Source organism: Channa argus, chromosome 16 (genome assembly GCF_033026475.1).
Source record: "Channa argus isolate prfri chromosome 16, Channa argus male v1.0, whole genome shotgun sequence".
NCBI lineage: Eukaryota > Metazoa > Chordata > Actinopteri > Anabantiformes > Channidae > Channa > Channa argus.
The window spans coordinates 22,493,208-22,517,185 of NC_090212.1; the positions used below are offsets into that span (position 1 = coordinate 22,493,208).

A 23,978-nucleotide genomic window follows, 5' to 3' on the forward strand; every position below is an offset into this window, starting at 1 on the left:
TCATACATTACAACACTGTAAATATCTAAACTCACAAGACATTATAATCAAACGCATATTTTTAGGCTTAACCTTAAACACCTGTGCATCGGAGACTTGTTTCCTGTTTTATTTTAACCAGAATTCTGAATAAATGATTGCAAGTCAATCATCAATCATCTGACAGATATTTAGTGATAAAATACTTTTTTTTTTTTTTTTTTTTTACGTAGCCCAATTCCTAAATCCATCTCTGTGCTTTACTGTCTGCATGACAACGTCCTCTATAGTACCGATATGTAAAATGATGTTGGAATGCAATTCAGGCTTGTTTCCATAAGGTTAGATTTCTAAAGCAGAACAAGGCGTAAGTGCAACTTTACACATTTGACAAAACAATGTGTCTGGTGTTGGTGTGACCGGTCCAAATACAGTTTTAGCAGTGAATCTACAGACTTTTATGGATTAACCTTAAAATGTCTCATTTCCTTCACTTGCATCTTTAACTCGATTCTGTCCGAAGAAAAGATGCAGAAAAAGGCCCAGGGAGACATTTTTAGAGAGATGAGACATCCTTCCCTCCATCTCATGATCTGAGGCAGCATCAGGTCCTAATGATGTTGCCCCAGCTGGTCTGCTTGAAGTTTGTATTCACACAAATAATGTAATGTACTGTCCAAATAATGACAGGTCACAGTTACTACTACTGCTAGCACAGCAGTGTGAATATGGAATATGTCTGCCTGTTGCACAACAGCTGGACTTTCATTGAAATCCTGTACTTTGAATTGCACAGGACATTCATCAACCGTGCCTCTTTAATTTAATGACTTCTGTGTGCATTTCCTTACAATTTGTTAATAAATGTATTTAATAATAATCCAGGTAATGAGGAGAATGTTTCCTCATCTGTCAACATGACTCAGCTGCATTTGTTTTATGGAAACTAAATCAAAATCCTTCTTTTTAGCTGATGCACTCATATGTTCAACCAGACATATACAATTCAAATGTTTTTACTGCTGAACCACAACAGGCTACTTGTTTCTAATATTCATATGCATTTTAGAGCGATTGTTTTTACAAAACAGCATTTCAACATGTGGTTTGGATCCTTGCTCTTTTCATTCTCTCACACAAAAAGTGTAACGTCAGTCGAAAACTAAAGCTGAATACCGAGTCCACTAAGACCAAGTCAAATAAAGTGATCTGAGGCATGAAAAGCAAAAACCTACAACTCTCCTTTCACTCTCAAGTCTAAAGTGGGATCCAGAGTTCATTCAGGGATCAGAGCTGTTTCCTGTGCTTTTCATTTATTTATCTCACAGAGCAAAAGTAGAAAGAGCAGAGCGACAGACATGAAACTAAATATTCAAACCACTATCTGTCCCAGATCCAGATCTGCCTCCATCTAACATAGGTTCTTCTTGTTTCCCCTGATCTCAGGTCAGATTTAACTTAGCTGTTTAATTCATGTCAGAGGAGATATTTTTACATCCACTCTCTCTCTCTGTGTATTATGTAAGCGCTCTGGCTTTATTTCTGGATGGAGGCTCTCAAAAGAAGCTGCAGAGTCAGTGGGACAGCTAAAAATAACTGCACACATCTGATTGGCTTACAGGGAGGTGCTCCTTCTGCATTCGTGATGAGAAGAAGGGATGAATGAAAACCAGAGGAAAACAGGACGGAGACAACGCAGATGTGGATCAGAAGACAGACTGACCCACAGTCTAGGTGAACAAAAACAAGACTGGGGAGACCATAGGAGAGACAGTAGACAGGCTGAAGTAGGTCCCAACCATGCAAAAGTTAAACAGTAAAACAGAAAAGAAAAGATCCAACATAAACAGGCCGAGACCCAGAGACTGAAACTGGGTAGACTACGAGAAAGCAGGTCTGGCAAATGGTTTAAAATACTGTGAGTAACAATCTGCCAAACAGGCAACAGGCGACTGAGCAGAATATATAGGAGCTCATTAGTCAACAGCAAACAGGTGTGCTACACCACATTCAGGTGACACAGTAATGAGGCAAATGTAGGGCAGGTTTGCAATTCAGGAAAAGGAACTGGTAAAGAACAGAGGGACAGACAAGTCAGAAAGAGACAAAGGACCAAAATCACAAAACACAGTAAATATCAATGGGACAACCACTTACTTTAGGACAGCACCATGTCAGAGCTTTTTGGTTGAAAAAGAGATCTTACGTCTGTCGGCTGTTTGGGACCTTAAGGATGTCCTTGTAGATATCCTAGAGGACCTTATTAAGACTTTACAAATGCTGCATTCTGTTTGTGCCTGAAGATGTTTTGGAAGTGCCTGAGGTGATAACAGAAGTCCTCAAGTGGGTTTACTGGTTAATCAAAAGTCTTAGATCTTTGGTGTTAGCTGGACTTGCTTAAAGATCAAGACATTTGTCCTCTTATTTAAAAAGAGTCTTCACTTCTAATTGACTTGTGAGGCTCCAGGTACTGAACTCCTGTGAAGTTGTTCTGGATTGTTGAGGTCATGTGTGGGTTGATCAGAGAGGACTGGTGGTTTGAAGGAGGAGTGAAAGAAGACATCTACTACACAGAGTAGGTGGTCTGCGATACCACTTATCAGCCACTAACAATGCAGTTCTGACAACCCCCCAGGTGTTTTAACTTGTGTCTTTTAATGGCCATGAAAGTGTAACTGGGTCCACATTAGTAAAATTGCCTGGAAATACCCACCAGCCAATTAAAACTGAAGAGCCCTTTTGGATGAGATATGAAACCTCTTCAAAAACCTCGATCAAGTCAAGCTACTCAAAATCTGTACGTGTCCTTGAAGAGTTTCTACAGATTTTAAACATTAAAGTCTTTGTCTTTGAGGACACTCTGGAGGGACTGATGGATATTGGACAAAAGGTTGTAGAAGTCCTTGAGGTGATTTTGTGGTACTTGGGATAAACACATTATTGAGGATGGTATGTAGGTCCTTAAGAAACAGCAGACATCAGTGAAAGGACTTCAAAGGGTTTTGATGTTTGTCTGTATGTTCAGCATCTGTTCTTTTGCTATGGTTACATGGATTGTAATAGTGTGGCCCATTCAGGGAGCAGGATTCTGCGAGGTGTGAGTATAACTGATTGTAAAATGACCTGGAAAAAAACCCAACTGTGCTCATGATGACAATCAAATTACTCATCCAGCTGTGATAAAGCTATAATAATGAGGTCCTGCGGAGTGAGCTGAACTGGGTATACTGGTTGTATCTGAGCGTGTGCAGCCTCCTGACCCTGATAACCACATCAGCATCGTGCTCACACTGTAATTACGGTCACGCCTGCTGCTTTGCTGCAGCTACGAGACACGACAACGCATCCTGCTGCAACATCACTCCCATCACTGCTTGCATATTGAAAAGACGAGTGTGGACCATTCATCTTTACTGACAGGGAGACAGAAAGGGAAAAGGGGGGGTGTTACAGCAGGGGTGAAGAAGTGAAGCAGCCGAGCAGAAAACTCCCATTTAACGGTCTAATCAGATCGAATGCTCCAGAATGTACGCATGGAAACAGTGGAATGCCCACATTCACCTCAAGCTAAAATGTTATTTGTCCCTCAGAGGTCAAACTAAACACCAAACATGGACAGTTTTTGAGGCAACACTGACAGAAAGTGAGTTAAAACATCAGAGTTCACATTACAACAGTTTATTTTTTTACTTTTTGTATTGGAAAACCTGGTCAATGTTAATAAGGGCAGGAGATTAGTGAGAGAATAAAAGCAGAGATTATTCCTGAGAGCGACGTCTCCTATTTAAGACAAGTCAGACTGAAACACAAAGTGGCTCTAGACATCTAAAGTCAAAAACAGCATCTTCCATCAATACAGTTACATTTTGTAAGACAAGCTCACAATATTCGTCCAGGGATAAGGAAGAAATGTGAGTACTGATCTGCTGCATGTACCCATCATCATTTTGTGACAGACTTTGCTTTCAGTAAAGCACTAAATGTGCAGCTCCTGCACTGAACTGGGTTCCTCACACATACCAAGCAGAAATGAAAATACAGTCAAACTTTAGAAAAACAACTGAAATTAATGAATAAAAATGGCCACTTTTATAGCGCTTTTATCTTCTCACACACACAATCACACACACAATCACACACCAGTGGCGGTGGCTGCAATGCAAGGTGCTCACTTGACCCGCCGGGAGCAGCTTGGGTTCACTTTGACGCATAGCCGGGACTAGGGGTTGAACCACTGACCCTTTGGTCCGTGGACGACTGCCTTACCAACTGAGCAAACGTAAAACAAACACAACCTCTCACCTCTTTTTTCTTAGCCACAGTAACAGATCTGGATTTTTTTTACACTGTGTACACAGAAAGTGTAGCATGTGCAGCACGGTTTCTAACACAATGCCTTTGTGTCCATAGCAGTCAGTGGTCCCTCGTGCAATGGCAGCATGTTGGACAGTATGATGAGTGTACATGAACGCACTTAAGGAGCGGAGACGACTCAGTGTTTCCCCCAGAAAATTGCTCGGGCACAGTGGTAAGAGGATAACAGAGGTTTTCACACACACTAAATTTTGTTTAGTTCTTTCTCATGCAGCACATTTGGTTGGTCCCTTCCAGGTTAAGATCAAGTAATTATTGCACACAAGCAGTTTCTCCTGTATGTCCCTCAATTAAAACCCTCTGGGCTGTTGCTCTTCTAACCGGCTGTTTATGCTGATGATATTTATCAGTTATCTATAACTGTGCCATTTTTATAAATATCAAAATACAGACTAATAAAAGTGAGTTAAACACATTTCTTTGTTAAACTTTGTGAAATATGTCCTGCAGAGTTGTGACCATGTTTATTTGTGTTTTAGACCGTAACTGCTGTGAAAACAACAATATAGTAAAAAGGCAGGTAAAATATGCTTGTTTTTCTCAGTTTGATCAAGAAAATGTAGTTAAAAAACTGAAGAGAACACAAGACACACTGTGGGCAGTAGTGCTGATGGGAGAGAAGCTGGATAATTTGTTGTATCTGACACACAGGAGACAGGACGGACTGATTAAAACAGGAGGGTATCAGACTGTGTAGACACAGCGTAACAGTTGCGGTGAAAAGAAAACTCCTTCTGTTATATCACTCACTCACTCCTGTGTACTTTACCATGTGATAAATCCACTGGCTCCCTGAAACACTTGAGAACACAGCACGGGTTAAGTAAGTTCAGTAGGTTTGGACCTACCTAAGTGTTTGATCTTTAACATGTCGCTTATCATCACAGAAGTGAGACCAGGCAAGTCCTGTCTGACATCATGGGAGGACTTGGATTAACGGATCAGGTCCAGACTTGATTTAGAGATAATTGCGGTGTGGCCCCAGTGAGACAGCAGCACCTAAACTGGGCCTGAAACTCTACATGTACACTGAGCGGGAAGATTCATGGTTGCAGTATGAATGCATGGATAAATGAGTGAAGTCATGCATTTAAAAAGTAAATTTAAAAAATGTAAAATGATCCAAAGGAAAAAATGCCACGCTGAAAAAACCCCAGCAGAGAGACATAAGGAGCCAGGAAACATCTGCTGACTCTAATCACATAAGTGAAATAAAACACGTTTTCATCTGATGACAGAGACAAACAGCAGTCGCCTGATGACTGACAGCTAACTCTGGTTGCCTAGCGACAGAACAGAGACGCTGACTGCTCTGATTCAGCTAAAAACTGCTTGCAGAATCCTGTCATGTTCTGGGTTCAGTAAGTGAAGCACCAGCATGTCGACTGGGATGTTTCTGTTCTGCTGATAACAGTTGAGACAGTCTTTACTTAAAAGCATTTTATATATTTTAACACTGGAAAATCTTTATTTGAAAAGACACTAGCTCTAATGCCATCCAATAAATTCCACTTTTGCTCTGTTAGAATTGCTCAGTTTTTTGGTTAAACTGTCAGAAAGGTGATAATTCTACTCTCAGTTTATTACTGACATCACAATGGGTCGTGGAGTCGTACTGCAGTGCATTATAAGACATGGCTCTAATGCACTCCAGGTGTACCTAATGAAGTGGCCAGTGAACGTAAAGACACATAAAGTGCAAAAAAACCTCAGAATTTGGACTGTAATTTAGTGCAGCACTTAAAGCATTTGATGCTGCCTCTGGTTCTGGTACCTCCTGTCATTTTACATGTAAACAATAATGGATGATTAAAAACTAATCAGAACCACTGAAAACCTGTGGCAGTGACCAGATGATCTCCACCTGTTTCCTCCCACTCTTTCCTGCATCATGTTTTCATGCTGCAGGCTGCAGCTGCTGGTGGACGGAGCCTGCAGAGCTTACATAAGCACACTGTGTATTATTCTCCAAACATGGCCTTAATCCTCGTGCTGGGAGAGATAAGTCTCCCCAAGGTGGATTTCTGCTGCTGCACATTAACGTTTTCGTCCCTCTTTGATCGGAGTTGTCCTGTGAGATTCCTAGCTGATCCACAACACGTCTCATCCAGCTGTTTACATCTGTACTCAGATCTCTGGATACATCGTGATACAAGTAGCTAATGCTTGGTTTTACCTGACACTTTAAGCTAAATCGTGTGCTGAATTCAGGATCCAGCACTCAGAAAGTCCTCCCAACCTGAACCTTTGTCTTTACTGACAGGGGGAGAGAGAGGGACGAGTGTTTTCAGGAAGTTCAGTAGGATCCTGATCCTGGATCTGTGTAAACTTCTGCCTCCATATGAATCAGATGTGACACTGGAATACACTCATCACAGAGCCCATCAGTGTGGACACAGCGGAGACATCATCCACCCACCAACGGCCATATTTATCTCACCTCCTCATTCCTCTCAGCTCCCAGCATGCATTTGGAAAAATACACAAATCTGCACACAGGATTCTGCCAGTGTCATTTCCTTTCCTTCTTTCATCTTTTCTGTCAGTTCCTCTGCTCCTTTCTCTTTCAGAACCTTCTCTCACTTCCTTTTCTCCTTGTGTCCTACACTCATTTCCTAGTGTAATTTCACTTTGTTGCTTCCTTGTGTCCTCCTCTCCCCTTCCACTTGATTCATCCACTCATTTCCTTCTTTCTCTCATTACCGTTTCCTCTTTTCTTTGGACAAATATTTAGTATCATTGATTATAAGTAACTCGTTTGCTCTAGTCACAAAAGTATTACTGTATTGTTCTGGGTCATTTTAAGACCCAAATCCAAAAAGACCATTGGGGAGGGACACCAAAAACTTAACAGGAGGATTCACACCTGAGCACCAACAGCATCCTGAGCATCGGCTCTAACAAGGAAAACTTGTCTGAATTTCCAGGAGAAAAACGTTTCCCAACAATTTTTTATCACAATCAGAACAATGAGAAATGAAACTTCAGTAGTAACTTTCCTACTATGAAAGACTCCTGATTCCTGGGAAGATTGTCTTCTTCTTTGTCTCTGCCCCCCCACCTCCTACCCCTACCCATCAGAGATGTTACTTCTCCTCCAGTGGTCAGAGGATCCGAGCTGAAGCAGAGGAAATCAAAACAGACACACCGATTAATTTCTTCAACAGAAGAGAAACAGGGCTGACACACTGGCTGGTGGACACTCACAGAGAAATGTTCACTCTACTGTCTCCACCTTCGGCCTTCAGAAACACTCAACCAGCACCAACCAGGAGACCAAGCAAACCCAAATCAAAAGAGTCTTTCCATCACTTCAACCAACTGACAAAGGTTCTGATATTGAGCTCCATTTGGTTTTCTGTCCTCTGACTGTACAAAATCAACAAAGATCATGAACAAGTGGACTGAGTGACGCAGTTGTAACACCACACAACAGCTTAAATGCTCCCAAAAAACAAAGCATGGCAAACTTAGATATTTGAAGGAGGAGGAACGATTTCTGAAATAGCAAATAAGACAAATGTGCAAAGAAACTAGAGCATTGTGATGAACACTAGCACCAAAATACCAGCTTGTGGAATAAAGCGTCAGTTTATTGTTGTAAAGACATATAGAGTATGTAATCACACCGAACATCGAGCAGCAAAACACCAGATTTATTGACCTGATGTGACTCACAACAAGGGGTTTTGTCCAGCACGTCTGTTACAGATGAACCTGCTGATCACTTTCTGTCTGTCTCAGACACAGCAGCACTTCAGTGTCCAATCACGGTCTGAGTCAGAGTCTGAGTCTGCAGATTTCTGACTAATTAACACCACGCTGAACCACGGAGGAGGAACACATCAGTGAAATCAGCTGCTGGGTCTTTAGCACAAATGTCCACGAGGACCATACAGAATCAAAAAGCACAGAAGTTTTTACGGTTCGTCTTGAATAAAACGCAATGTCTGACAAACATGTAATGCATGATTGTTTTTCCAACATGTTGGATGAAGGTAACGAAGCTCTTCTTTATCAAAAACATGTATGGATTCCTGTTGTCCTAATCGACAACTGGATGCATTTTTAATGCTTTCATACAAGTGACAATGTGATTCCCCAGTTGTATTAATAGAACCAAAAACTATTTCTGTGTAACTATATAGAACTTTGTTTTTAACAAATGTTTGGGCCACACAAACACACTCAGGCACCCGATCAATTACAGATTGATCACTTAAACTTATTTTAAGGACTGGGGGGGCACAGGACGGGTGGAGCTGCGTCACTGATAACTGTTCATTTGGACTCTCACTGCGTCTGCTGTCATTTCTGTTTTACAGCTCGAGTCATTTGGTTGTGAGCAGCAGCAACTTGTAAATGTAGCTGCTCCTCCTCCTCCTCCTCGTCGAGCAGCCGGCCGGCAGGAAACAGGAGGCGGGCCAACAGTGCTCCCGGTAATGTGCCGCTCCATCCTCATTACTGCACATTAACACTTATTAACACACTAAACCCACAGCTAATGGCTCGATAAACACAGAAACACATCGGGGAGAGGAAAAGGGGAGGAACAGACGATGGGGTAACAATGTCGGTTTCCTGTCTGTGAGGAAACTCTCCACAGCTGGGTGAGAGAGCGTAATTAAAAAACAATTATAATTAATCCCAATTTCCCCGAGAAGGGAGAGTTAGAGCAGGTCAAATATGCAGACTTAATGATTTCATCAAAGCAGAGAAATGTGCTGATTTATGGCTGCAGCCGCTCACCATCACTCACACACTCAGCTTCCACCACAAACACAGCAGCTTCATTCAGACCAGATTTCTGATCAACACTGCTTCGCGTTGATATTTTTCATAAATAGAAACTGACTTTGAAACTTTTCTTTCAAATCAAACGAACAAGCAATAAACTTTGGAGACTGGTACACACATTGGGTACCAGCACATACGCAGTATTAATGGGACCAATGAATCCCTACAGTCTACTATGTTTCCCTGTCTGTCTGTCTGTCTGTCCTCCATTTCTTCCCTTGTTGCTTCTTCTCTAGTTAACATCAGGTGGTAAAGGCTTTAGACTGTACTAACCTAAATCAAGTTCTTCCCTGAGGTACACAACACTCTGCAGGAACTTTGGCCCCTTCCTCATGGCAGAACTGGTGCACCGAGTCCGGCTTGTGGCTCTTTGCATGAACCCATTTTCCAGTTCAGCCCACAAATTAAGTTCAGGACTTTGTGATTGACACAGGTAGTTTGTTGGTCTTAACCCAATTTGTTCCCATCCTGGTAGAATGCTTCAGATCACTGTCCTGCTGAAACAGCCACATGCATCCAAGCTTTAGCTTCCTTTCCGTGGTCTTCAGATTCTCCTTCTTCAACTGCACCAAAATGATGCTGCTACACCTGTGCTTCATGGTTGGGAGGGTGCTTCTCTTCTTCTATACATGACAATAATTTTTGCCTAACACTTCTACTTTTGTCTCATCTGACCAGAAGGTTCTTCAACAAGATAAAATCTTTGTCACAGTTCTCAAAGAAAACTTGAGTCTTGTGCTCCCTTTTTTCTAGTAGCCGCTTCGTCTATTCAGGTTACGATGATACAGCACTGTGTGGATGGATGTGGAAGTGTGGATGTAGACACTTTTCTCATTTACGTCCACCGCTTCCCAGCGTAGGAAAGTTTAAATCCTTTTGCATGAAAACATGTTTATCTCTCAGAGTCAGCAGCTGACTAATGGGCTAGATGGTAAAAGATGAGCAGAAATTAAGAGGAATTGACTGGTGATGACAAGCAGAAATTTAATGCCACATTTTTCCTTTGTGTCCTGTGTCTTAAACAGCTCCTGATCTTCTCGCGTATTTTATGGAAGCCAGCATTTGAGGGCGTTCCTGCACAAATCACTGTCTCTGATTTAATCACACTAAGGAACACCTACAGGCTGTTCAGTCTCTGTGTCTGCGTTCACCTCCACAGATTCCTGCTGTCTGACGCTACCATTTGATGCCGATGTTGATGAGGGGGGAGCCGACTGGCGTACACCTATAATTCCTACATAATAATAATCCAAATCTTTCAGGCTGAGGCTGAGCAGAGGGAGCCAGGGAGGGAATCCAAAGTCTTGAGGCCATGAAGCTCAGCAGGAGTCTAGGGATGTTTAGTTTAATGGGAACAAAATCTTCCTTGAGACCAATAAAAATGTTTGGCCATATGGCCCAGCTGCCACAGGACCACTATGACCTGCAGCTCATAATGGTCCTTCAACACGCTCCTGGGCTGCGGTTGGATATAAACGAATACGATGTTTGCTGCAGCTCCACTATCAGTCAGACTGATCAGATAATTCAGCAGTGATCGCTGCAGCCTGTAGGGGAAACCGTCAGCTCCTGTTGTCAGGTTAGAAGCAGCCAAACAGTGAGTGAGCAGCACAGCGACTGTGTTTGACCTTTTCCATCCAAATGAGCTTTAACTGTATTGTGTTGGGGAGAGTTTATGAGGCAGAAAATGAGCCCACATGGCTGTGAAATCAGATCAGTTTCACCAACAACAAATCAAACAACACATCTGACGCCACAGTCGACCAAGACAGAAGAGACAGCAGCTACACTGACTGACTGACTGACTGCAGGCGGCTGCAGGATGAAGATGAAGTCATTAGAGGATGACAGGGACTGATCTGTAAGCAGCTCCTTCATTCATTTCCACCTACACTGTATCATAATGTGCAGGTTGAGTCTTTATTAAAAAAATTACTTCCGATTTTTCTGTCTTCTTTCCTTTATTAGGATCCTCTTTGTCCTGGTATCGTCCCTCACCCAACACACACACACGCGCACACACACACACACACACGCACACACACACAGACTATTTTGTCTAAAAACGTTTTTTTTTTTTTCAGCTGAGATTTACAGTTTTGATCTGACATTTTGAGTCAGCTAGGTCCTCTGGCAAATGGCAAGACATCAAACTTGAAGTACTGTCTACTACACCAAATATGAAATCAGAAAACACTAAGTAAAAACACCAGTACATGACAGTTTCCAATCTCTGCCCCTCTCTCACAGATATTTAGGGCTGATCAACACTAACTATAATAGTGATGGTCAAAGTTCCACCAAACTCCCTTTGTTCTATCAGGGAAAAATCTGACAGTAGCTCCTGGTGTTTGTTAGCAAGTGGGGGTCAGCCAGTCACCCCCCCAAGCCACCTAAACCTTCACATCCTCTCCAATCATTACTCCTGTGCTGAGAAACAGAAGCTTCAAACAGAATTTGAGAGTGGAGTTGCACTTTTTAAAGCAAAACAAAATGCCTCTGGCCACAGCTGTCACAGGCATGGAGACATAAAAACTACCTCTATGTGCGGGACCTACTGTAACATACACAATAATTCAATGTTCTTCTATTTTTCCCCATTAAAGAGGTTTTTGGAGACTTTTACCCTCTGGATTGAGAAGCTAGACAATCTTTTGCAGCCTATAAAACCCACTGAGGAAAATGTGAATTGTACGATCCCTTAAATTGTCATTCAAGTGGCTGCTTAAGTCCAGTGTCCAGTGTCTAATCAAGGAAAGGTTCATTCCCTGCAAACGTATCCACATAAATCAGAGGAGTTTGGGATGATTAATGGTGTAAAACAGGTGTAAAAACACGACTTACAGCTGGCACATGTTCTTTTGACTACAGTCGTATATAGCAAACCTTGGCAGAACTGTATATATGCAAGGATGAGATTACACAGGAGGAGGACTGAGAGTGTGACGTCAAACTTTTTAATGCTGCAGTAACCATCACTGTCAAACACATGGAGCACAATAAAACTTCAACAATTTCCCTCTGGAAACTAGGAGTTGAAGTATAAAGTAAAGCGAAGTAGAAGAACTCAAGCACCTAAAAATCCACCTGTGTGCAGTAGTAAATTTACTTACTTTTCACAACTGCACATCACATAGGATTACCAGGACAACAACCAGAAACACAGGACATTTCATCTTTCTAAAGCCTCCATTTAACAAACCAAATGTAAAACAAATGGACAGATGTTGCATCCTAATCCCCCTTCCTTCCCTCCTCCCTCCTTCCTCCTCCCTTCCCGTGCTAAGAGAAGCCCCACTCCACCACAAACATGAAGAGGAATTATCAGTGTAACTGAGATTCCAGCACTGAGACATCATCAGACTGAACTGAAAGGATGTAAGTAACATTGAGCGTGATGTAATATGCCTCCTTTCCCTCTAATCTGTGACATACAAGATTACAGATAATCTGAGTGATCTGACGTCACACAGGAAAACACAGCGAGGTCACAACGACAGAACCGCTGCATGCTCATAATGAGAGCAGGGATGTACCAATCATCAGAGTCCTTTGTCATGGAGTCAGATCTGATGCGTCTATTTGCTGAAATGTAGATTAAATCAGTGAGACAGTACAATAACAGCTGTTTTATGTTTTGGCCTGTGGACGAGTTATTCATAGAATAACATTAACACCAAACCACCAAATGAACAAGTAAAAATAATTCAGATTCAGTAAAAGGTTACCGAACAAATACGGCATCTTTTAAATCCATCATGTGATTTTCCTGCATCTGGACATGGAGCAAATATATATTAAGCTCCTCGGTAGGAGCAGCACCTCACTGCTGACTGACGCTTCAATGCACGACTGCACAAAGAAGACACCAAATTGAACTCTATCCAACATCTCAAGGACTCTTATAAAAAAAAATACTGCTCAGTTTACTGCAAGTAGCCACTGCAAATAATACAATAATGCCTTCTTAATTACAGCTTCCCGACAGACAATAAATAAATAAATACAAGATGTGTATTTATTTAAAGTCAATAGTTCTGTTGGATACAGTTATACTATAAATCATTACTGGACAGGATTAGATAACAGAAGAATGCAAAGCAGGTAAAGTCTGCAGCTAAAACTGAAGATACTGACGTCTTCACAGCCATTAGATGTCTAGATATCATTATACTTAGTTTGGTGATCTGATGCTGAGGACCATGCAACTGAGCTGACAGATCCAGAAACACATGCGAATAAAAGTGGAAGTGGAATACAAAAGGTCTTCAGTAGTCAAATGGTATGAGATTAATAATGACAACAAAGTGAATTATTAACCTCAGAAAAACATTAAGTCTGTCATAATTGCTGAGGAAGAACATGGCAAGCAGCTAAAAGATCCAGAAAGTAGTGAGCGTTGAAGCTGCTTTTTGTGTGTTAAACTCACATTAAATGTTTCAAGAGATATATCAGCTCATGCAAAATATGGAAATCCAGTCAAGTGATACGACAATAATTACATAATTTCCCTATGGGATCAGTAACGTTCTTTGAATCTTGAACAAAGCAAAATCTGACAAAGACAGTGGAAGGGTTGAAACAGTGAAGTAACGGCGAGTCAGTGAACCTCGATTTTTGTGTGTAGTCATTCTGAGTATGGAAATTCAGTCAAATGAAAGTAAGTGAGCTGAACTCTGAAGACAGTAACATGGTGGTTCTAACCCACGAACAAAGAGGGAGGAAAACAGCCAGTAACTGAACCTCACTCTTACAATTAACCATTAATGTCAGATACTGAGATATAAACTCTTGAAAGTTTCATTTTGATCTAAATGTACCTGTAACCTCTTAGGCACTGATGGAGACCATGATGTGCAGCTGAAAGATCCAGAAATTGAGTCCCACTTTGTTTTTACAGCAGTATTATTGCATCCCATGCTAATTCAGTATTTTGTGAGATTTGTACAGATAAAAATAAGAAAATGACAGAGGAGCCTGTTGAATCATGCTGTAATCAACAGGATTATGTTAATAATCAAATCATAAGGAGCCAAGTAGGAACATGGGAAGAATATTAGTGACAGGAATAAAACAGCATGATAATAATGGAATAAAAGGTCACCAGAGCTCATTTAAGTCCCCACAGGAAGCAGAATATTCCTGTGATGTCAGAGAGAATAAAAATAAAATAGGAGCAGTAACATCAAGTCACCATGTACCGAGTCCCACTGAGATGCTGCACGGAGCTGCAGGCTGATTCATACAAGACAAACTGTAAAATATTACACTGCCTGGAAATATCTGTGACATTTCTACTGAGCACCAGAGGATCTCTGCAGGAAAACATCTGCAGCCTCATCATCGCTGGTATTCACAGGTGTGTGTGTGTGTGTTTGTTGCAGTCTACCTGTTGTGCCTTTCGGCCAAACGTGAATCTAAAATGACTGAGGAAGCAGTGCACTCACACACACTCACACACACTCACACACACACACACTCACTCTAATTCCCTTTACAAGGTCAACTTGGAGCGGCTGGTGTTCCGGGTCAAACGATGCTTGTGTTGCGCCTCGTTAAACTCAGATTTAATTTAAGAACAAAAATATGGAAATGTGTACAATAATTAATGTGTGTTAATCCTTACCGTACACGCCCTGGCCTCGCGCACCCTGCAGGAAGCCGGTGAACAGCCACAGGAGACCGAAAGCTAAACCCATCTTCACATCCTCCTCTGGCCGCCTCGCTGCTTCTCTCCCCGCGGGGATGAGTCTGTCAGTTCGGTTCCCCGCGGCTGCAGCTGCCGCCTCCTCCTCCGCTCCGGCCGGCGTCCCTCCGCACGGAATCCGGCCCGGTGACCGGTTCTCATTCAAGACACTCAAATGTTTCCCCACCTGCAGTCCGCCGCCACCCTCCCAAATCCCGCTCAGATGTGACAGGAAGTTCCGGTTCGGCTCATAGCGGCGCTAACGTTAGCTAACAGCGTGAGGATCCGGAAAAAGGAGCAGGCGCCTCAGCCGCGTCTCCTTGGTGGTGACATTGTAGAAAAACGGATTCAAATTCAAGAGAAACCCGTCGGTGCGTCAGTATCCTCCAGTAAGATGCTCACAAGTGCCCGCTGCTCCTCCGCCGGGTCCACCGGGCTCCGTGTCCGCGGGTCGGTACCGGAGCTAGTTCCATCATCCCGATGAGAAGTCGCTCCGTGCCCGCTCCTCCTGTCAGCGGCTCGGCGTGCTCCTTCAGTGCGAGGGGAGGACGAGGAGAGTGCGGGGGTCGCTGGAAGAAAAAAGGAGAAGTGGTCCGTCCGGAGGAGTCGTCGGTGGATTTCACCGGTGAAAGATGTTAAAGAACCGAGCGGAGCAGAGCCGGGCTTCCGGCGGGTCCCTTCAAAATAAAAGCGTCTGTTTGACTGTGTTCGTGTTAAAGCGGAGGTTGGAAGATACAGAGATCAGAAAACAGGAAAGCAGGACAAGGAGCCGCCGTGATCTCTGACAGTCCACGTATCCTGCAACAGGACCCAATGATTTCATTACTGTTAACATATGACATACATTCTTCATTTCGACAACACAATCCTCCACCTGACTAGAACTTCTTTGAGCTCCAACAGGACCTGTAGTAACACACAGTGAATTACTGTTCTTGGTTCTACTGTACTGTTTCAGTATTCAGTAAATTTAATAAATAATTTACAACTTGTATCTGTTACTATTATTAGCCATTAGTCTCTAAGTGCATTGTCCCCCATGGACCTCATTGTCTCTGCTTTGTTTGTGTGTAACTCTCTCTGTAAGATAACTCCAGAAAATGACTTAAAGTTTAATAAATCCATCCATCTACAGCGGGTTACAAATCACCCCTTTGCTGGTTCACAGTCTGACATGAAAATGTATAAAAACTGCTTGCAGGTTCCAACATACAGGTGAGACAGTAAGACCTCTGAAAATTAATAAAAACTAGAATAACTGAATTCTTAAAAGGGTCACCCCGTGTTAATACTTTGTAAAACCACCCTTTGCTCTAATGAGAGCTTCAACTTTCTTTGGGGTCCATGTGGATTGAGCAATGTTTGCTTTCTGACAGAACTGGACGGTGACTGATGGTGGACTGCAGTCTTTAGGCTTTCTCACTGATTTTTAAATGATTTCTTCTCATTTGTTTGATAATGTGGGATGTCTAAATAACTAATCACAAACACAATACTGTAAACTGTTACTTGCTTTGTTAGTGCATTTATTTCCGATTTACTAATTTTTTCCTTTGTATGTTAAAAAAAATATTTCCCGCAGTTAATCTTTATTTTTTTTAATTTGATGTTATTTAATTATGTTATTAGTTACAGACTGATTTAATAAAAAGTCAATGTGTTCATTTTATATAAGCAAGCATCTAAAAGCATTATGACCAAAACATGTGTCACTTAGTTATTTTACTTGCTGTCACACTTCATTTGACTTGGACATTCAAGCTATGGGGCTTTTATTTTGACGGCTATGCAGACTATTTTTCCGGTCTCGTGCCAATAATCTGCCGCTGATTTGACGTCAGGCGGAATGTGCCGTGGAAACATAACGAGCCTTTTATTTGTGACCGTGACCTGTGGGCGGCACGCGAGGGTGTGTGTGTGTGTGTGTGTGTGTGTGTGTGTGTGTGTGGAGGGGGGGCACAGCGCACGTGCGTTCTCAAGGGGGAACTCCTGTTTGGGGAGGGGGGGCTGAGTGATGGAGACAGAGACTCAAATGTGGAACCTGCTGATTCACATCACTGCTCTTTCTGAATGTGACAAATACAATTTCCTGTCAGGTCCTGCAGAGTAACAAGACCCCCAGACTGGCAGAAGTGGGGGGGAAGTGGTCTCAAAAAGTGAATTAACATGAGTTTGGATCACTAACAGTTGTGTCAGACACAAAGCAAAGAAATCAGGTCCCACAGTGTCCACAGAGACACAAACTGACTACAGCCATCCGGGTTGGACGTGGACTGACCGGCTGATGAGACAAATGGCTCCTGAATCTCCAGCTGGAGACGATAAAAAACTCTTAGTGTTAGTTTATGTTTGGCTCTTTTTAACGTGAGGAAGCTCCCGATCTCCTGGTTATTACGTCCACATGTTGCAAAAACCTGTTCTGTGATATTTTGACTCTTGTCTAGTGGAATTGAAGACATTGTCCAACAAAAGAGGACTCCAACCTGCAGTGGAGAAGACTAAGACCTTAAATTCAGCTGAAGGTGTCCACAGGAGGACATAGGAAGTATAGGAGCTCAGCAAAGTGATGATTCACACCTCCACATCGTCCACCTGTCCCCCTGCTGTAGTCCTGTCTCACATTATTCAGCCCTATTCTGTTGCTCTGTGTCCCAGCTGTTCTCCAGTCTCCTGTGAGGACATCAGACTCTGATCACCTTTGTGGGTTTGAAGCTTTCCATTGTTTTCAACTGCTCCTGTCACGGTGTAGAGTCCCAGCACATTGTTTCAAATAATATTCACAAAATCCAGTTAAAGTATTTAAAGTAGGAACATTCAGAGAACAATCAGTGACTCAAAGGACACAGGACATTCAGACACTATAGGAACCTTCCAGGGACAAAGTCTAGAACTGAATATGCCAACTTACTAGATTTTTCCTCCCTTTGAAAATGTCCTTCTAGCCTTAGTCCAACCTCACTCGTTTTCCTCACTCTTCCTCTGTAATCATCTCCTTATTAATATATGCAAACGTTGGTTTTGGACTCCAAACACTGAGCTAAATGAAACATCTGCCTGCGCTTTGAATTGACTGCTCCTCTTCCTCTGATGAAGACAGGCTCTATGAGACTTCATTAACTCTGTTCACTGTGATAGAAACCCTGAACACAACTCCATTTGAAGGCTGATGTTCAGCAGTAATTACGGTTAAAATGGCTTCACATACTTGCAGAGAAGAAAAGTGAGTAATTCAGTTCAATTCTAAACACATTCATGGAAATGATTTTAGAGCCAATACTACAAACACATAACAACGTGGACTCTTTATTTACTAAATACTTACAGTACAGTTTCCTAACTTGTATTTAATTTTTTTTAATTGATGTTTTGTCTGTGTAAGGTTTGAGCTACAACCCCATGTGGACTTGGTTTACTTTGATTACTTAAAGGTCTAATGCATCGATTGGTGTCTGATTGTTGTTCAATTACCAAAATTAATAACTGTGTCATCAACATAATTCTTCAACATTCAGTATTTCATTTTTACATAAACAGTTAAATTGACACTTTGATTCAACAGGTTTGACGGAGTGAAGAGAAACACTACACTACTTTCCTGATGGCATAAGAATGTGGACGTTTTGTGTTAGTCCTAGTTTAAATTATCTGACACTGAAGTGAACATGCTGTTATCACGTGTTTTCTTCGCCTACTGGGGAAAGTGTCATTGTGCATAAAACGGTGTGAAGATTCCCTTCATTCCCATGGCAAAGCCCTGAATGTGTCTCCTTCTCAGACTGCAGATTCAGATTAAAGGACACAGGTGGACGAACTCCTAATTTCCTCCCATTATCGAGTCTCATCGAGTTGGAACGAACTCTAACGACGTTGTCACCATTCCTACCTGGTGATTGGTTGAGTGTGAGCACCTCAGGTCCCTCGTTAAAGGCAGCAGAGATGGAAAGTGATGGAGACAAGATTGAGACAGAAACAGAGAGACACAGAAAATAAGAATTCACACCAGGTTTTAGTGGCAAACAATCAATTACAGACAGGGAAGAGACCCGGAGCTCCACACACCATTACAGCTCCTAAATGGGATTTTCAGGGAGAAATGAGAGGAAAGATGGGGGGGCTCCTTGCCTACATTTAGTGAGGTACAGAATACATTGCGTATTGTAATTTAATGTCCTACCACTCAGCTGGTCCTTGGTTTTGTGTGTTCATGTGAAATGGGGGGGGGGGGGGAGGCCTCAGAGGGGTTTCAGAGGCCGTCTCAGAACCGAGAGTTACGAATAAATGTATTCCTCCTTATTTCTCATTATTTACCCAAAATATCATCTTAGTTTAACTTTGTTTCATGTTTTATGTGCCTCCCTAGACAACTGAACTAATAAAAATTAAAAAATCACTAGTATCAGTTCACCCCATGTCAATAACTAACATTTAATGTTAATTAATAATATGACTATTAATATGTCCACAGTCATATTTCCAATGCTTTCCACTGATTTGGGCTGTAACACAGGTTCTGTTATGACCCGCTGCCTCACCGCTCCACGGAGCAGGGAATCCAGTTTATTCTCAGCTTTTTATTTACACTCCCTAAGATCAGTGCATGTGAAGTTCTAGTTGTTCTGTTCCTGGTGCTCTGTGTGATGGAGAATGGAACTGCAGCTCAGGTGAGACTCTCAGGTGGACGACGTCATTCATTTTTTTCCATGTTCCATGAGATGCTGCGGTATTTATCTAAATATATTTTCTCAGTCCCATATTATAGTGTTTCCTGTCCTTTAACTAAATCTGTCATTCATTCAGCTGGATCTGAAGTAGGTGCAGGACTAACTTTTCTGCCACCTGAGACCAAACCTCTCTAATTTCCCATTTTAATTAGAGCAGAGCAGCAGAGATGAGCAGCAGAATACCAAACAGTCTCCTCCTGCAGTTCATCCGTCCTCATGCTACACAATCGCATTAATAACAGCGAGTTTTCCTGCAGCACTGCTCCATCTGGGAGTCTGCTCAAACAGCTGGGAGGCTCCAAACTTTAATCAATACAATTAGTGAAGGAAAAAAAGTAGCTTCCCTACCTCCAACACTGTAGGCATTAAATTTGAATTCACATTTATCTTTGTCTCTGACGAATCCTGCAGCATGTAAATAATCTCAACAGCTTTAATAGAATAGTCCGTCCAGTTAGTTTAATTGTTTTTGTTATGTGGCTTGTGGTTTATACACTAATAAACGTATAACCATTTCAGTAAACAGTCATTTCATGAGTACATTTCCATTAGTACTGCACTTTAAGAAAATACCCAACACTCAGCGAGTCCTGGGCTACAATTACAACAGACACTTTTGGTTAAAGTTACACTTGACTCAGTTTAGGGTGGACTGAAAAAAAAGTAGTTTGTTAGTGTCTTTGTGAATGTTTCATGCCTACAATTAATATAGTTTCAAGCCATCACATCTTTTGGTTGGTTGTTTTTGGGGATATCAGATGAACGTGCACAAACCAACCTGGTAAATGTTCCTCACTGTGTTACATCACCGGACAGAGAGCCATTCTCACATATGATGCCAAGAACTAGCCTGACCCACCAAGACCAACCGGGAGTTCAGGACCCTTCATCCTATGGACAGGAAGAGCTGACGTACTGTATATGGACACTGAACCTTTGACCCTGTCAGCGGTGACGACTGCTCCGCCTCCTGAGCCACAGCCACAACGTACATATCATGAAAACATCAAGCAAATCATACAAAACCTGAGTCATTAAAGCTTCAACTTGTGTTTAAAAGATCTGTGTAAGTGTCTTTAAGGACAGGTGGATCTGAAAGGCGACCTTAAGGACAAAAGATAAGAAAAGGCCATGCAGACCAGCGAAAGCTTTGATCTGAGCAAAATATATTCCAAGTCTTCCCGGAGCTTGTTAATGGAAGAACCTGTTTGTCAAAAGACGTTGAAGTGCGTGTTAACCTCTGAGCATCAGCAGAATAATGTGTCTGTGAGGAGACTCTTTAATGGAGTGCAGTCCTCTGACGAATGAGATGAGCTGCGTAATGGTCTCTGAAGAGGACGAGGACAGAGCAATTAGTCCGAGCCGAACAGATGCTCTCTGCTTTTACTGGAGACGAGAGGTACGCCGAGACGCAGGGAGACAGGAGGACATGAAGAAGAAGAGGAGGAGAATGTGAAGAGTAAAATGGGGACAGGAGCAGCACAGGGGGAGACAGAACTGAGAGAAAGAAAGCGAAAATGGATCTTAACAAACTGACAAGACTGAAACAACAAAAAGAACCTAATTAGTTTCTGCATTAAGTATCGTGGTGAATCTGTCTCATTCATTTCTTTTGATACAAAAGAAGATAGTGATCGACTAGAAGACAAGATTTTGGGACAGACTGTAATATTTTTTTAAAAAGTTGTGATCAAACACTTTCTGTGTGAGGACACACTGAAAACAACAGCATTTTTAGGAAAGTGATGTCTTTTTTAAGTGAGGACATTTATTTTAGAAATTAAGATCGTTTTGGTTAAAATGAAGAGATTTTTTAGAAAGTTAAGATTTTAGTATTGAGGCCAAATTATACAATTTTAGAAAAAGTGAGGATAGTTTTGAAAACATTTTAAAAGCAAGAAAATTACAGTCAAGTCGAGGTCATTTTAGAACCAAGGACCTTTTTGTTAATGGAAGGACATTTTCTACAAAGTGTGGACGGGATGGAAAGTGTGACCGTTTGAGAACCTTGGAAAGCGAACACCTACTGTTTTTAGTGTTTGCAGCCATGTTAGGAAAATTTGAAACTTAGGATATTTTTTATGTGTCTCCAGCATTTGTAGAAAATGAGAAAATTATTAGAAAGCAGATATTTTTAGAAAGTGAAGAATGTTTTTGAAATTGAGAACATTTTTTGGAAAGTACACAATTTGAAGTGTTGACAAAAATCTTCAAAGTCTGAAGACATTTGTGAAACAGGACAAAAGACATTTAGCAGGAAACAGACAGTTTTATAAATTGGAGACATTTTGACAAAGATTGTTGATGTTGTTGAAAAAGCTAATTTGAAAAATCAGAACATTTTGTCCAACCAGCTTCATCCTTTAGCTCATGTGAAGACCTGCTGGACTGGAAAAATTCATAATCCAAAAGAATTTAACAATCACTTGTCACTTTTTAACCTAGCAGGCTCAATGTTTGACTGCACCATCATAAAAGTCTCAGTTTGTCCTCTATTTTATTGTTATGAACTGAATCACTCTGGGTGATTCAGGGACAGACAAAAGATTTGAAGACATCACCTTGAACCCTGGGATTTTTGACATGAAATGAAAATACTGAAGGAAACAGAAGCATTACTTGCAGCTCGCATGTCTCACAGACACTGTCATCTCTAACATCTGTAACATCTGCCCTGTCTGCTACCAGTCACACAGTAAAACACTGTGAGGGCTGAGTCCAAAAACTCCATCCTCCAGAGTTTTGTTGCTGTCACACATCATTACCACGCTCTCCGTCTCCCTCGAGCTGCTGAAATGCCGTCCAGCGCTGAGCTTTACTGTTTCCATGGTGAAGCAGGGAGTCAGCTGATGGTGGACCATCGGCCGATAACAGCAGAGATCAGCACTATGCTGACTGTGTTCACGGCCCTGAGGGAGACATGAAAGAGGAGACGGAGTTAAAAAAAAATATCAGAATGAACCGTCAGCGTCTCTGTGTGACGTGTTGGCCTGCAGATAACATGCACACTGCGTCGAGTCTCCAGGCCACTGCTGCTGACTACAAACATCTACAGCCTCTACACACAGTTCAGCTCTACATCACCTCCACACTGTATGTTTAAATCAACTTCCAGTCACTTTCTTTAGTCGGTTGATGTCCTGTAGACATTAGACCGCACTTGTCCAGAAATTAGGTTTTTAAAAAGGTAATATAAAAATAAGTTAACTGTCCTACTCAGGGACTCTGAGTTTGTTCACGCTGCAGAAAATCAAAGGTCTGATTTTTCTCCGTGTGCAGTTTTCCTCTGAGTTAATAATGAGTTTAATCAGAGCAGACGACGGATCACAATCACAGCCTCACACATTAGACCACGTCCTCCTCGTCTTTCAGGAGAGTGTATGACTGCAGACTAACAGAGGATGAGTGACTCCTTACAGCGCATTGCTTCACATTTATCTCTGAGAAGAGCTGCTGCCACTGCTCCTTCCAGATCGCTCCTTCACCACCTCCTGCCTCCTCCTACTTCTTCTCCCAAATTATGTTTTTTTGTGCTTCAAGCACCTTTCATGTGTTGCTGCACCTTCTCCACGGACTCATTCTCCTGTCCTACTCATCCTTGTTCATAAACTACCTATTTTCTCCTTTCTTTTTACTCCCATCACATTTTTAATACCCACTTGTCTTGTTCTCCTGCTCCATGTTATCATCCTCCTCCTCCTCCTCTTACTCCATGTTATCCTACACTTCTTGTTCCTCTTGAATCACCACCACCTCCTCTTCCTCTTTCATGTGATCTTTTCCGCCTGTTATTCTCCTCCTCCACTAATTTCCTCGCAAAGCTTTTCCCTCCTCATTGTTTGTCTTTTGTTTGCTCCTGTTGTTCTTCCACGAATCTATAAATGCTCCGCTCGCCGCCATCACTCAGCTTGTTTGTCTGAACACAAAAGATGTTCTGCTGATGAAGTTGATCATTGGAGTCCAAAAAGATTAAGGAGCTCAAACTAATCACTGTTTGGTTGGACTGGAAACCAGTTGGAATTAGAGCTGGACCCAATATAGTTACAGTTTACTGTATACTAACTGTTTGCACGCTAGAAACAATCTCTGTCGTACAAATTTTGTGATGCACAAAGAAATGTTGAAGAAACATAACTGTGACCTAAGAAGTGTGGAAATTTTATTACCTAAAAATAATATCGTAATTGTTGTTTTATTGATGTGAGACTTGACATTTGAGTCCATGTGTCCCTTTGTCTCTCGGTCAGGTCGTGGGATGTTACCGCACCACAAGTGAAGGTAACGTAGCTGCCTGAACAAACAGACAGACAAACAGAAGACAAAAGAGCACACGAGCAGCTTCACAATCTATGTCCTTAACTGCTTAATGTGGATTGTCCTCACTCACAAGGAGGTAGTTTAATTTAAAAAGCACCAATCTG

General features: G+C 41.9%; 1 protein-coding gene across 4 annotated transcripts in view; it reads right to left on the reverse strand.

Moving 5' to 3' along the window:
- Positions 1-15,934, reverse strand: part of LOC137101381 (MAM domain-containing glycosylphosphatidylinositol anchor protein 2-like) — a 68,280-nt gene extending 52,346 nt beyond the window's left edge. For all 4 annotated transcript variants that reach the window (XR_010911043.1, XR_010911042.1, XM_067479770.1 and 1 more), the window contains exon 1: positions 14,777-15,934. Coding sequence is in view for 2 of the 4 variants with exons in the window: in XM_067479770.1 (XP_067335871.1) it covers positions 14,777-14,849 (73 nt within the window). In the remaining 2 variants the exon portion in view is untranslated. The remainder of the gene's footprint in view (positions 1-14,776) is intronic.
- Positions 15,935-23,978: the final 8,044 nt, after the last annotated feature.